The sequence below is a fragment of the Argopecten irradians genome, chromosome 1 (assembly GCF_041381155.1).
Source record: "Argopecten irradians isolate NY chromosome 1, Ai_NY, whole genome shotgun sequence".
Classification (NCBI taxonomy): Eukaryota; Metazoa; Mollusca; class Bivalvia; order Pectinida; family Pectinidae; genus Argopecten; species Argopecten irradians.
Window position 1 is genome coordinate 22,791,862 of NC_091134.1, and position 15,700 is coordinate 22,807,561.

The 15,700-nt window shown below is 40.2% G+C and overlaps 1 protein-coding gene across 1 annotated transcript; it reads left to right on the forward strand.

Moving 5' to 3' along the window:
• Nucleotides 1-1,548: 1,548 nt before the first annotated feature.
• LOC138318654 (YEATS domain-containing protein 4-like) lies at nt 1,549-15,629 on the forward strand. Its single transcript, XM_069261269.1, has 5 exons — nt 1,549-2,107; nt 2,375-2,494; nt 7,567-7,633; nt 9,151-9,245; nt 15,522-15,629. The coding sequence occupies exons 1-5, from the start codon at nt 2,069-2,071 to the stop codon at nt 15,627-15,629; spliced, it is 429 nt and encodes a 142-aa protein (XP_069117370.1). The 5' UTR covers nt 1,549-2,068.
• The last annotated feature ends 71 nt before the right edge of the window (nt 15,630-15,700 follow it).

Genomic DNA, 15,700 nt, shown 5'->3' on the forward strand with positions numbered 1-15,700 from the left:
CCAACCTAAGGTCAGGTACTACAGGAACATCAACCTGGAGAACAGTCAGTGAACCTGATACAAGGTCAGCTTGGATACAAACCAAGAGATCCAACCCAAGATCAGCATGTAGACCAAACACAAGATCAACCTCATGGGGAATTATATGATCAACTTGAGGGTCTTGTCCAATATCAACCTCAGCCAGCACCTGCACATGGACAGCAAGCCCCAGATGGGATTGATTCAGACTCTCTGGATGATACCCCTCCAAAAGGTTTAAAGTTCAACGGTGACGATTACTGGGTGGGCTTTAAATACAAGTTTATGAGGTATGCTGAGGCAAGAAACTGGACCCTCAACGAGATGAGAGACCAGCTATGTTGGAGCTTAGAAGGCAAAGCCAGCGACTTCTATGCTTCAGCAGTTCAACATGACGGGAGTCTTGGGTTCAATGCTCTGCTACAGAGGTTGGAGAAAAGGTTCGGAGGTCTGATGTCACCGGACACAGCACAAGACCAACTGTCAACTTCTCAGCAGAATGTTGGCGAATCCATTGATGACTGGACAGATAGGGTGATGCAGTTAGCATTACGAGCGTACCCTAACTTACCTGATGAGTTTATGATGAGCCAGGCGATCAAACGTATCTGCCATGGTTGCATGGACAAAGAAGCAGGACAATATGCCGCTAACCTCAATCTAGGCTCTGTCGAACTGGTGGTAAACAAGCTAAAAAAGTTTCAGTTTAACCATCAGTCGATTTATGGCATAAAAGACACAGAGATTTGTCTGTCCCGCAACCAGGAATCAGACGGGGGAAGCAAGAGGATACCCACTGCTAACATCTGTCAACTAGACCAATCCGAGGATCCCACAATAGACAGACGAATAGACAGCCTGGATGAACGCCTGGACCACATGCAGGCGGATCTCCAATCTCTGCTGCGCCTTCTGGAGTCATTAAAATCGGAGCCCAGATCAGCAAGCAGCTAAAATCTCCCCAAAGAGACAAGACACCAGCATCAGTCCATGGTAAGATCAACATGACCCCAAACATTGAGTCAGATTTTACTCTTAATTCCTGATAAATAGTTTTGTCATCACATGAATTTGATTTGCGCGGTGCTGGTGTGAAAGGTTGGGGCTGTGTTTGCGGTTGTAATTACAGTAATCAGGCTCCAATCATGTTAGAGAAGATCCATCTGACACCAATTTTGTGGGAGAGGGGGAAAGGCACTTGGAGAAAATGCTCGAATTCAGGATTATCTAAGTAGCAGCATTATCTTTAAAGTGTTAAAGCCAAAGACTCCATGCCACCTTCATGGATAATGGTATTGTAGCAAGCATCTGTTTCAAGAAATGAACTGTGCAACAACACAACAGAATTCCTGCTGGTCAGCAGAAGTCTTGGAGCATGCAATCTACAAAACCCCATTATTGGTTAGCTTCATGTCAATGTATAGTTGTGAGCTGAAGCTATACTTTTTTATGATGTCTCATGTCATTATTTATCATCGTTATGCGCGGAGACATAATTAAGTATATATGCAGACTCACAAGGTCAGAGGTCATACTCAATACTCCTGGATACAACATCTAACAGGTAATAACGTTGGGAGCTTATACTTGGCTTCCTATGAAGGAGGAACCTTAAAACGGGGCAGAGTGTAGTGAAACAGGGTTTGGTTGAGTTGTCTCAATTATCGGAATGCCGCTGGTATTCGGGATACCTCGAGTATCTGTGTGCGTCCGATAGGTAGTTGACAAATCTCGCCAGTCTTGAATCCAGCACCAGCCAGTAAACACGTGAATTACGTATATATTTAGTATTGACATTGACTATGACTTGTATTGACTGTAGATGATATGTATGTTTATGCCTGTACTCGCCAAGAGCCACAGTTCCTGGTGAGTATACTTTTATTATCAGTGACCGTGTAGTTTCATGTGTGGCATTGCACAAGGTTTTACAACAACTATGAGTACAGCACATATAACTTTAAATTTCATATGGCACCCCCTACAAGAAAACTTACTTTCAACTTACATTTTTTAGCATTTGATGCAGACATTTTGATGGCTGAATATGGCAGAGGTTGCATCTGATGCAGGTGGTCGTATAAAGGTTTGTATTTTATCAAACTTATTAAGCTAATAAATAATATATTTTAATTCACCATTGGCTCAAAATGTACTTAGCACAAGAATAAAAATCTGAATGAAATTAAAATAATTAGACCACATTATTAAATATATACACCTATATGTAGATAGAATGAAAAACATAAAAAGAAAAATATAAAAAAGACAAGCAACATAGCCAAGAAATTGAACATATCTAAACAATCATTCACTACAAATACTTTTGTATATTATGTGGAAAATATTTCAGGGTACAACAGTGATAAAGCCATTTGTGAACGGTAACATCGCTCGTTACTTTGGGAAGAAAAGGGAAGAGGATGGACACACCCATCAGTGGACAGTTTATGTAAAACCTTATAAGAATGAAGTATTATGATGATAAGCTTCTGTGAAAAGTAAATTATTTTAATTAATACTGTTTTCTCGCATATCGGACAGGGAAATCTCACATGATACACAGGACTAGATTTTTCTATCTCGTTTGATCTGTCTGAGGAACCTGTACATGATTTTTGGCGGAATTTTACCCCATTCATGTAACAGTCTATGCTTGTGACATCATATACTCTCAAATCGGTGATATCACCTGCTTCAAATTATCCGTATTAGAAATATGTGCATTCAGTAATGTACCATGCATTGTTTGGTTGTTGTTTTTTAATTATTGAAGCAGTATCATGTACCAAAGATGGGATAATTTGACTCTCTGAACTTGTATATATAGATTTTTAGGTCATCTGACCCGAAGGGTCAGGATGACCTATAGTCGTCATGTTTTCGTCCGTCGTCGTCCGCCGTCCGCCGTCCGCCGTGCGCCGTGCGCCGTGCGCCGTCCGCCGTGCGCCGTGCGCCGTGCGTTAACTTTTCACATTTTGAACTTCTTCTCAAGTTCTACCAGTGCGATTTGGCTGAAACTTGCATGAAATGATCCTGACATAGTCCCGACAAAGTGTTGTTATTTTTCGGGTCGATCCGAAATCCAAGATGGCCGCCAAAGCCGCCATCTTGAAAACACATTTTGAACTTCTTCTCAAGTTCTACCGGTGCGATAAGGCTGAAACTTGCATGAAATGATCTTGACATGGTCCCAACAAAGTGTTGTTATTTTTCGGGTCGATCCGAAATCCAAGATGGCCGCCACAGCCGCCATCTTGAAAATACATTTTGAACTTCTTCTCAAGTTCTACAGGTGCAATTAGGCTGAAACTGGCATGAAATGATCCTGACATGGTCCCGACAAAGTGTTGTAACTTTTCGGGTCGATCCGAAATCCAAGATGGCCGCCACAGCCGCCATCTTGAAAAACACATTTTGAACTTCTTCTCAAGTTCTACAAGTGCGATTTGGCTGAAACTTGCATGAAATGATCCTGACATGGTCCCGACAAAGTGTTGTTATTTTTCGGGTCGATCCGAAATCCAAGATGGCCGCCACAGCCGCCATCTTGAAAACACATTTTGAACTTCTTCTCAAGTTCTACCAGTGCGATTAGGCTTAAACTTGCATGAAATGATCCTGACATGGTCCCGACAAAGTGTTGTTATTTTTCGGGTCGATCCGAAATCCAAGATGGCCGCCACAGCCGCCATCTTGAAAATACATTTTGAACTTCTTCTCAAGTTCTACAGTGCGATTAGGCTGAAACTTGCATGAAATGATCCTGACATGGTCCCGACAAAGTGTTGTTATTTTTCGGGTCGATCCGAAATCCAAGATGGCCGCCAAAGCCGCCATCTTGAAAACACATTTTGAACTTCTTCTCAAGTTCTACCAGTGCGATTTGGCTGAAACTTGCATGAAATGATCCTGACATGGTCCCGACAAAGTGTTGTTATTTTTCGGGTCGATCCGAAATCCAAGATGGCCGCCAAAGCCGCCATCTTGAAAACACATTTTGAACTTCTTCTCAAGTTCTACCAGTGCGATTAGGCTGAAACTTGCATGAAATGATCCTGACATGGTCCCGACAAAGTGTTGTTATTTTTCGGGTCGATCCGAAATCCAAGATGGCCGCCACAGCCGCCATCTTGAAAACACATTTTGAACTTCTTCTCAAGTTCTACCAGTGCGATTAGGCTGAAACTTGCATGAAATGATCCTGACATGGTCCCGACAAAGTGTTGTTATTTTTCGGGTCGATCCGAAATCCAAGATGGCCGCCACAGCCGCCATCTTGAAAACACATTTTGAACTTCTTCTCAAGTTCTACCAGTGCGATTAGGCTGAAACTTGCATGAAATGATCCTGACATGGTCCCGACAAAGTGTTGTTATTTTTCGGGTCGATCCGAAATCCAAGATGGCCGCCACAGCCGCCATCTTGAAAACACATTTTGAACTTCTTCTCAAGTTCTACAGGTGCGATTAGGCTGAAACTTGCATGAAATGATCCTGACATGGTCCCGACAAAGTGTTGTTATTTTTCGGGTCGATCCGAAATCCAAGATGGCCGCCACAGCCGCCATCTTGAAAACACATTTTGAACTTCTTCTCAAGTTCTACCAGTGCGATTAGGCTGAAACTTGCATGAAATGATCCTGACATGGTCCCGACAAAGTGTTGTTATTTTTCGGGTCGATCCGAAATCCAAGATGGCCGCCACAGCCGCCATCTTGAAAACACATTTTGAACTTCTTCTCAAGTTCTACCAGTGCGATTTGGCTGAAACTTGCATGAAATGATCCTGACATGGTCCCGACAAAGTGTTGTTATTTTTCGGGTCGATCCGAAATCCAAGATGGCCGCCAAAGCCGCCATCTTGAAAACACATTTTGAACTTCTTCTCAAGTTCTACCAGTGCGATTAGGCTGAAACTTGCATGAAATGATCCTGACATGGTCCCGACAAAGTGTTGTTATTTTTCGGGTCGATCCGAAATCCAAGATGGCCGCCACAGCCGCCATCTTGAAAACACATTTTGAACTTCTTCTCAAGTTCTACCAGTGCGATTTGGCTGAAACTTGCATGAAATGATCCTGACATGGTCCCGACAAAGTGTTGTTATTTTTCGGGTCGATCCGAAATCCAAGATGGCCGCCACAGCCGCCATCTTGAAAACACATTTTGAACTTCTTCTCAAGTTCTACAGGTGCGATTAGGCTGAAACTTGCATGAAATGATCCTGACATGGTCCCGACAAAGTGTTGTTATTTTTCGGGTCGATCCGAAATCCAAGATGGCCGCCACAGCCGCCATCTTGAAAACACATTTTGAACTTCTTCTCAAGTTCTACCGGTGCGATTAGGCTGAAACTTGCATGAAATGATCCTGACATGGTCCCGACAAAGTGTTGTTATTTTTCGGGTCGATCCGAAATTCAAGATGGCCGCCAAAGCCGCCATCTTGAAAACACATTTTGAACTTCTTCTCAAGTTCTACCAGTGCGATTAGGCTGAAACTTGCATGAAATGATCCTGATATGGTCCCGACAAAGTGTTGTTATTTTTCGGGTCGATCCGAAATCCAAGATGGCCGCCAAAGCCGCCATCTTGAAAACACATTTTGAACTTCTTCTCAAGTTCTACCGGTGCGATTAGGCTGAAACTTGCATGAAATGATCCTGACATGGTCCCGACAAAGTGTTGTAATTTTTAGGGTCAATCCGAAATCCAAGATGGCCGCCACAGCCGCCATCTTGAAAACACATTTTGAACTTCTTCTCAAGTTCTACCAGTGCGATTAGGCTGAAACTTGCATGAAATGATCCTGACATCGTCCCGAGACAAAGTGTTGTTATTTTTCGGGTCGATCCGAAATCCAAGATGGCCGCCACAGCCGCCATCTTGAAAACACATTTTGAACTTCTTCTCAAGTTCTACCAGTGCGATTAGGCTGAAACTTGCATGAAATGATCCTGACATGGTCCCGACAAAGTGTTGTTATTTTTCGGGTCGATCCGAAATCCAAGATGGCCGCCACAGCCGCCATCTTGAAAACACATTTTGAACTTCTTCTCAAGTTCTACCGGTGCGATTAGGCTGAAACTTGCATGAAATGATCCTGACATGGTCCCGACAAAGTGTTGTTATTTTTCAGGTCGATCCGAAATCCAAGATGGCCGCCACAGCCGCCATCTTGAAAATACATTTTGAGCTTCTTCTCAAGTTCTACAGGTGAGATTAGGCTGAAACTGGCATGAAATGATCCTGACATGGTCCCGACAAAGTGTTGTAAATTTTCGGGTCGATCCGAAATTCAAGATGGCCGCCACAGCCGCCATCTTGAAAACACATTTTGAACTTCTTCTTAAGTTCTACCGGTGCTGTTTGGCTGAAACTTGCATGACATGATCCTGATATGGTCCCGACAAAGTGTTGTTATTTTTCGGGTCGATCCGTAATCCAAGATGGCCGCCAAAGCCGCCATCTTGAAAACACATTTTGAACTTCTTCTGAAGTTCTACCAGTGCGATTTGGCTGAAACTTGCATGAAATGATCCTGACATGGTCCCGACAAAGTGTTGTTACATCTCTGGTTGATCCCAAATCGAAGATGGCTACCATGACACTATATCTAATTAATTTCCTACATGTTAAGGCCCTTTGGCCTCTTGTTTGAAGTTAAATTTGTTGAAAGAAATTGAAAATGATCCTGACATGGTCCTGACAAATGACACCATATGAAATTAGATTTACTATTGCCAAGGTAGTCAGATGACCGTTAAGGCCCTTTGGGCCTCTTGTTTTTTTGTATCTTAGAGGTGTGAGAAAAAAATCTATTACCTGAAAATGATCAAGATCGGGTTATCTCAGTGGAGGGCGAACCAATTTTATTAATCATTCCTATCAGCAGCTATGATTATTTGACAACTTTGTCAGTAATAAATTATAACTCTTCAAAAAACGTAACCTTAAAAACTAATGGAATACTAGTATCAGAAATCTACAGATATATTCATTTGTCTAACAATTCTGCAGCTATAGTCTATATTAGCTCTGGCATTGTTGGACATAATTAAGTTTTTGCATTATTTTTTAGTGATATACATGGTGCCCTTGCTTTAGGCCCAAACCCACTTATTATAATCAACAACTATAATACAGGCTGAGTTTCGAGATCCCAAAATGATGGTAAAGAACTATTTAGTCCCACCTTCCAGTGATTGTGATATCATCTTTTGAGGTGAACTTTGTGACTTCATAATCAAAGGTGGGACTAATTATATTCATGGATAGTAATTATATAAATTATACATATTTCGGTTTATCTATGTTGATTTGGGAACTCGAAACTCGGTATTGGAATGCTTTTTATATTGATGATATAGATATTAAGATTTTGAAAAATGATGCAGGATAGTTCAATAACATTATCTTTGGCTAGAAACCGATGTTTTGTCCAAAGATCTACCATTTGTGTCTTTTTCAACCCTCTCAAAATTACAGTAAATGTATATAAATTGTAAAATATTGAAGTTGCTCATGTATTTATGTTTTCATAGGATCTGTCAGGCTACATAAAGAAAATTCACTTTAAACTTCATGACAGTTACCCAAACCATAATAGAGGTAAGTTATTGTAATCCATTTAGACAAGAGCTGTTGGAGAACAGCAAAGCTCGCCTATTCAGAAGAAGTTGATGTTCAAGTATTTACTATTTAAAAATATCAAGCAGTGCTCTCAGTCTATATTATTTTGCCTCCAACAGAAGTTGAAATGTCTTCTTTTGCAGTATAAAATTTTTATGGTAAACACAGACAATGCTATGAGACCATGTGAAAAATAATGGCATCTTTAACATGGAAATATGACAAATTAACAGACTCAAAAACCCCCTAAAGGGCCCCAAATTGGTTGTATTATCACGTTCAGCATCCATACACATTAGGAAAATAAAATCATAAACATTTATGATGACTTAAGCTTAAACAATAGACAAAATAGAAACTTGCTCAAAAACTTTAACATGGAAATATGACAAATTAACAGACTCAAAAAAACCCTAAAGGGCCCCAAATTGGTTGTATTATCACGTTCAGCATCCATACACATTAGGAAAATAAAATCATAAACATTTATGATGACTTGAGCTTAAACAATTGACAAAACAGAAACTTGCTCAAAAACTTTAACATGAAATGGGACGCCAACGCTGACGCCGACGCCGACGCCGACGCCGGGGTGACAACATTAGCTCCCCCTATTCTTCGAATAGGCGAGCTAATAATTGGATTGACACTTATAAACAAGGAAACAAATTAGTAGTTGTGGCTAGCCAATTTACCATTATTGATTTTGTGCATTATAAAGTGGCCAATTTCAAAGTATTAATTTTGATTGTACACTATATATATGTATTATAGCCAATATAATGCCAATACAAAGATTTGGTAGATACACTGAATATATACAGATACTATATATATTTAACAAGAGATCCCAGAGGGATCTCGGGGCCAACCAAAGATTGATCTACTTTTCAAGCTTCATCTATCAAAATCCAAGATGGTGGCCTGTCAGCCATCTTGTTGACCAATCGGTCCCAAGATGCACTTTTAGTTGTTAATATTACATTTTGTGACCAATTGGTCAATAAAATGGTCGACCGGCAGCCATCTTTGATTTTGGTAGTTAAAAATTTGTTAACGCTATTTCTCAGAAAGTTCTGTAGGTCTCATTCTCAAATTTCAAATGTGATTTGCATAAATGCATTGTTGGAGCGGTTGGCCAACAAGATGGCTGACAGACTGCCTTCTTGAATTTTGATAGTTGAAGTTTGAAAAGCAGAGAAAAGATCCCTCATTCATTTGTCTTATATAGATCATTCTTTGGTGTGCGCCAAGATCCCTCTGGGAGCTCTTGTCTTTAGAAGTCATACAAAGAAAGAAAAACAAAAATGCTTATAAGGAGATGGGTGCTTGTTATGGTATGAATCCTGTAGTCGTATTCAGTATACAATGTACATGTACTTACAGTAACAGTTTTCTTGACTGAGTATCATCTACGTATACACTTAATGAAATCACTAAAACCCCATCAGCAGTACATATACCGAGTAGTAATGAAGCATCATTTTAACTTCCAGTGGTGACAAAGCCTCCATATGAAGTTACAGAGACTGGATGGGGAGAGTTTGAAGTCATCATCAAAATCTACTTTGTGGATCCAAATGAAAGACCAGTAAGTATATCAATGTACTCAGTCTCACTTGGACTCGACTGGTCAGGTTTACTACATTTTATACTACCTGTTCTCACCATATCTCACTTGAACTCAGCAGGTCAGGTTTACTACATTTTATACTACCTGCTCTCACCATATCTCACTTGGACTCGACTGGTCAGGTTTACTACATTTTAAACTAACTGCTCTCCCCCTTTCTCACTTGGACTCGACTGGTCAGGTTTACTACATTTTATACTACCTGCTCTTCCCATTTCTCACTTGGACTCAGCAGGTCAGGTTTACTACATTTTATACTACCTGCTCTCCCCATTTCTCACTTGGACTCGACTGGTAAGGTTTACTACATTTTATACTAACTGCTCTCCCCATTTCTCACTTGGACTCAGCAGGTCAGGTTTACTACATTTTATACTACCTGCCTCTCCCCATATCTCACTTGGACTCGACTGGTCAGGTTTACTACATTTTATACTAACTGCTGTCCCCATTTCTCACTTGGACTCAGCAGGTCAGGTTTACTACATTTTATACTACCTGCTCTCCTCATATCTCACTTGGACTCAGCAGGTCAGGTTTACTACATTTTATACTACCTGCTCTCCCCATATCTCACTTGAACTCAGCAGGTCAGGTTTACTACATTTTATACTACCTGCTCTCCCCATATCTCACTTGGACTCGACTGGTCAGGTTTACTATATTTGATACTAACTGCTCTCCCCCTTTCTCACTTGGACTCGACTGGTCAGGTTTACTACATTTTATACTACCTGCTCCCCCCATTTCTCACTTGGACTCAGCAGGTCAGGTTTACTACATTTTATTCTACCTGCTCTCCCCATTTCTCACTTGGACTCAGCAGGTCAGGTTTACTACATTTTATTCTACCTGCTCTCCCCATTTCTCACTTGGACTCGACTGGTCAGGTTTACTACAATTTATACTAACTGCTCTCCCCATTTCTCACTTGGACTCAGCAGGTCAGGTTTACTACATTTTATACTACCTGCTCTCCCCATATCTCACTTGTACTCGACTGGTCAGGTTTACTACATTTTATACTACCTGCTCTCCCCATATCTCACTTGGACTCAGCAGGTCAGGTTTACTACATTTTATACCACCTGCTCTCCCCATATCTCACTTGGACTCAGCAGGTCAGGTTTACTACATTTTATACTACCTGCTCTCACCATATCTCACTTGGACTCGACTGGTCAGGTTTACTATATTTTATACTAACTGCTCTCCCCCTTTCTCACTTGGACTCGACTGGTCAGGTTTACTACATTTTATACTACCTGCTCCCCCCATTTCTCACTTGGACTCGACTGGTCAGGTTTACTACATTTAATACTAACTGCTCTCCCCATTTCTCACCTGGACTCAGCAGGTCAGGTTTACTACATTTTATACTACCTGCTCTCCCCATTTCTCACTTGGACTTGACTGGTCAGGTTTACTACATTTTATACTACCTGCTCTTCCCATATCTCACTTGAACTCAGCAGGTCAGGTTTACTACATTTTATACTACCTGCTCTCCCCATATCTCACTTGGACTCGACTGGTCAGGTTTACTTCATTTTAAACTAACTGCTCTCCCCCTTTCTCACTTGGACTTGACTGGTCAGGTTTACTACATTTTATACTACCTGCTCTCCCCATATCTCACTTGGACTCAGCAGGTCAGGTTTACTACCTTTTATACTACCTGCTCTCCCCATATCTCACTTGGACTCGACTGGTCAGGTTTACTACATTTTATACTACCTGCTCTCCCCATTTCTCACTTGGACTCAGCAGGTCAGGTTTACTACATTTTATACTACCTGCTCTCCCCATATCTCACTTGGACTCGACTGGTCAGGTTTACTACATTTTATACTAACTGCTCTCCCCATTTCTCACTTGGACTCAGCAGGTCAGGTTTACTACATTTTATACTACCTGCTCTCCCCATATCTCACTTGGACTCAGCAGGTCAGGTTTACTACATTTTATACTACCTGCTCTCCCCATATCTCACTTGGTCTCAGCAGGTCAGGTTTACTACATTTTATACTACCTGCTCTCCCCATATCTCACTTGGACTCGACTGGTCAGGTTTACTATATTTGATACTAACTGCTCTCCCCCTTTCTCACTTGGACTCGACTGGTCAGGTTTACTACATTTTATACTACCTGCTCCCCCCATTTCTCACTTGGACTCAGCAGGTCAGGTTTACTACATTTTATTCTACCTGCTCTCCCCATTTCTCACTTGGACTCGACTGGTCAGGTTTACTACAATTTATACTAACTGCTCTCCCCCTTTCTCACTTGGACTCAGCAGGTCAGGTTTACTACATTTTATACTACCTGCTCTCCCCATATCTCACTTGTACTCGACTGGTCAGGTTTACTACATTTTATACTACCTGCTCTCCCCATATCTCACTTGGACTCAGCAGGTCAGGTTTACTACATTTTATACCACCTGCTCTCCCCATATCTCACTTGGACTCAGCAGGTCAGGTTTACTACATTTTATACTACCTGCTCTCACCATATCTCACTTGGACTCGACTGGTCAGGTTTACTATATTTTATACTAACTGCTCTCCCCCTTTCTCACTTGGACTCGACTGGTCAGGTTTACTACATTTTATACTACCTGCTCCCCCCATTTCTCACTTGGACTCGACTGGTCAGGTTTACTACATTTAATACTAACTGCTCTCCCCATTTCTCACCTGGACTCAGCAGGTCAGGTTTACTACATTTTATACTACCTGCTCTCCCCATTTCTCACTTGGACTTGACTGGTCAGGTTTACTACATTTTATACTACCTGCTCTTCCCATATCTCACTTGAACTCAGCAGGTCAGGTTTACTACATTTTATACTACCTGCTCTCCCCATATCTCACTTGGACTCGACTGGTCAGGTTTACTTCATTTTAAACTAACTGCTCTCCCCCTTTCTCACTTGGACTTGACTGGTCAGGTTTACTACATTTTATACTACCTGCTCTCCCCATATCTCACTTGGACTCAGCAGGTCAGGTTTACTACCTTTTATACTACCTGCTCTCCCCATATCTCACTTGGACTCGACTGGTCAGGTTTACTACATTTTATACTAACTGCTCTCCCCATATCTCACTTGGACTCGACTGGTCAGGTTTACTACATTTTATACTACCTGCTCTCCCCATTTCTCACTTGGACTCGACTGGTCAGGTTTACTACATTTTATACTACCTGCTCTCTCCATTTCTCACTTGGACTCGACTGGTCAGGTTTACTACATTTTATACTACCAGCTCTCTCCATTTCTCACTTGGACTCAGCAGGTCAGGTTTACTACATTTTATACTTCCTGCTCTCCCCATATCTCACTTGGACTCGACTGGTCAGGTTTACTACATTTTATACTAACTGCTCTCCCCATTTCTCACTTGGACTCAGCAGGTCAGGTTTACTACATTTTATACTACCTGCTCTCCCCATATCTCACTTGTACTCGACTGGTCAGGTTTACTACATTTTATACTACCTGCTATTAACTGTACAAGATAGTTGAAGTGACCAAATATCATTAAACCCAGTATTATTCAATATATCTCTAATATATAATAACCACCTAGAACTGATGCAACTTATACACTAATTTATACATTGTAGTAGGCAATTTCGTTTCCCCCGTTACGAGTTTATGCCAGAACATAATGATTTTTGTTTTTATTTCAATTTCTAAAGGGAACCTGCCCAATTCACCATATACCATATAATTTGGTGTACTAATACGGACATTTAAAATCCGTTTACAAAATTGTAAGTGTAATTTTTCTATACTCTTGATATTTTCGTAACCCCATATTTCACATGCATATAATAAAATTGGCATCACAAGTGCATCAAATAGTTTTAACTGTAAATCTATCGGTAATGAAACATTTCTTATTTTTGTATACAATGCGTACATGGCTTTCCTTGCTTGTTCAGATAATTTACTTTTGGCTTTTGTGAACCCACCATTAAAATTTAATATCAATCCAAGATATGTATAGGAGTCCTGTATATCTAAAATCTCATTATTGAACAAGAAATTAACGTTTCTTCGGCCTTTTCTTTTTTTCAAATATTAATACTTTTGTTTTTTGTGTGTTAACTGAAAGTTTCCATTCATCACAATAGTTTTTAAATTCATTTAATGCTTTCTGAAGACCATCGGGTGTTTCAGCCATAAGAACGGTGTCATCAGCATATAATCCATGTTTTGTTCACTTAGTACATTTACTTCATTCAAGGATGGGACATTTCATTGAGATACAGGGAAAACAAAAATGGCGACAAATTTTCCCCTTGTTTTAACCCGACATCACACATGAAGAATTCAGAGACTTATCCTTGCCATTAATTACACAGGATTTAGAATTTTTATATAGATTATAAATTACCTTGAATATTTTCCCACTTATTCTATTACAATGTAGTTTACTCCACAGCCCCGCTCTCCACACAGTATCAAACGCCTTTATGAAATCTTATTTTCTTGCCTTTTTCATGTAGATTTCAAATCTATATAGAAAAATGGGTGTTCTCGAACTACCTTTTGAGATATTTGAGCTTGAAATATACCATCCGTACAAATTTGCTGACCGCAAAAAGAAAAATTCATAAAAATATGTTTTCCCTAATTTTAGGGTGAATGTAGTCTCAATCCTGTTGATTTTTTATCCTTGATTTCTAACGATAGAACAATATACAAAACTATTGTATTTTTACAAATGCTAACTAATTTTCTTTATTTCCGAGGACCGTTTCTGTACGTAATTATCATGTTTTGCCACGTTTTCGCCCCTAAAAAACAATGAATAGGCTAAAAAAGAAATGAAAACCCATGTCAATTTCACAATAATTGTATATGATGTGCCCAAGGTAATACATTTTTCAAATACCATATAAAAACATAGGGTCCTTGATCAAATTTTTACAATTTTGTAAGCTTAAAGTTTGTAACTCACAACCCTACCCCCATTTCATCCAGGGCTAAGATTGGTCATATTTGATTATTTTTTTTAAATCATGCCACAAAAAATATTCAACATCAATTCATATGTTTTTTTTCATATTCTATCTGGTTTATGTCTGTTTATTTTTATGATTTTCTCCAAATTTTGTGTTTTAAGTAAATCCGTAGGCGATTTTTTTAGAATTCCGGAATTTCAGTCCGGACGGGTCCCCTCTTATCATTTATTGCGACGAACGTTACTTCCGGAGTATATTTATTTAATGATTTTAAACATTCAATATTATATGTAGACAATTTTCACCTATTGAAAAAATATCCAAGTGGAATGTCGTAGCGTATCGGAAACCATTCTGGAATTCAAAACAACCTCGGCAGCTTCCGGTTTAGCGTCATATGAATTGGCGCGGTTTTCAAAATATGGACCTACCTTAAGTTGCCATTGGAATAGATTTTTCCATTTTAGTGAGTTGATAATATCGTTTGTTCAACTACACCATCCGTCTTGTTATGTTTAAACGCAGTAATCGATTTATTATACTTAGATGAACAATCGGTGCATATAAATACAATGTAGTTTGGTTTGGTTTACTATATTAACGCAATATTAACAGCCAGGGTCATTTCTGAATAACCTCCCATGTGTGCGATGTCTGATTGTATGTTTTGGGTTGCTGTGGTAAATTCGTGTTGTGCGTGAGATTGTCTGTATGTTTTGGGAGGCTGCGGTATAGTGGTGTTGTGCGTGTGCCTGTCTGTATGTTTTGGGAGGCTGTGGTACATTTGTGTTGTATCTCCTTGTAATAGTGTGTTTTGGGAGGCTGTGGTATATTTGTGTTGTGTCTCCTTGTAGTAGTGTGTTTTGGGAGGCTGTGGTATATTTGTGTTGTGTCTCCTTGTAATAGTGTGTTTTGGGAGGCTGTGGTATATTTGTGTTGTGTCTCCTTGTAGTAGTGTGTTTTGGGAGGCAGTTATCTCCCTTGTAATAGTGTGTTTTGGGAGGCTGTTGTATATTTGTGTTGTGTCTCCTTGTAATAGTGTGTTTTGGGAGGCTGTGGTATATTTGTGTTGTGTCTCCTTGTAGTAGTGTGTTTTGGGAGGCTGTTGTATATTCGTGTTGTGTCTCCTTGTAATAGTGTGTTTTGGGAGGCTGTGGTATATTTGTGTTGTGTCTCCTTGTAGTAGTGTGTTTTGGGAGGCTGTTGTATATTCGTGTTGTGTCTCCTTGTAATAGTATAACTCGTTTTATAGTGCTATATCACTGAATCACTGGCTTCGAAAGCACCGAACAAGGACACTCCTTCCAGTATCATTATACTGACAACGCACAAACCAGTCGTCCTACACTGTTTCTGGTGAACGGTAAGCAGGAACAGAAACTACCGCTTTTATATATTTTGGCGTGTCTTGGCCAGGGGACAGAACCCAGA

Excerpts from the sequence above, each read along its gene's own strand:
- LOC138318654 (XM_069261269.1), top strand. The coding sequence starts at position 2,069 with ATGGCAGAGGTTGCATCTGATGCAGGTGGTCGTATAAAG. Across the intron at positions 2,108-2,374 it reads ATGCAGGTGGTCGTATAAAG|GGTACAACAGTGATAAAGCC; the intron begins GTTTGTATTTTA and ends AAAATATTTCAG. Across the intron at positions 7,634-9,150 it reads TTACCCAAACCATAATAGAG|TGGTGACAAAGCCTCCATAT; the intron begins GTAAGTTATTGT and ends TTTAACTTCCAG.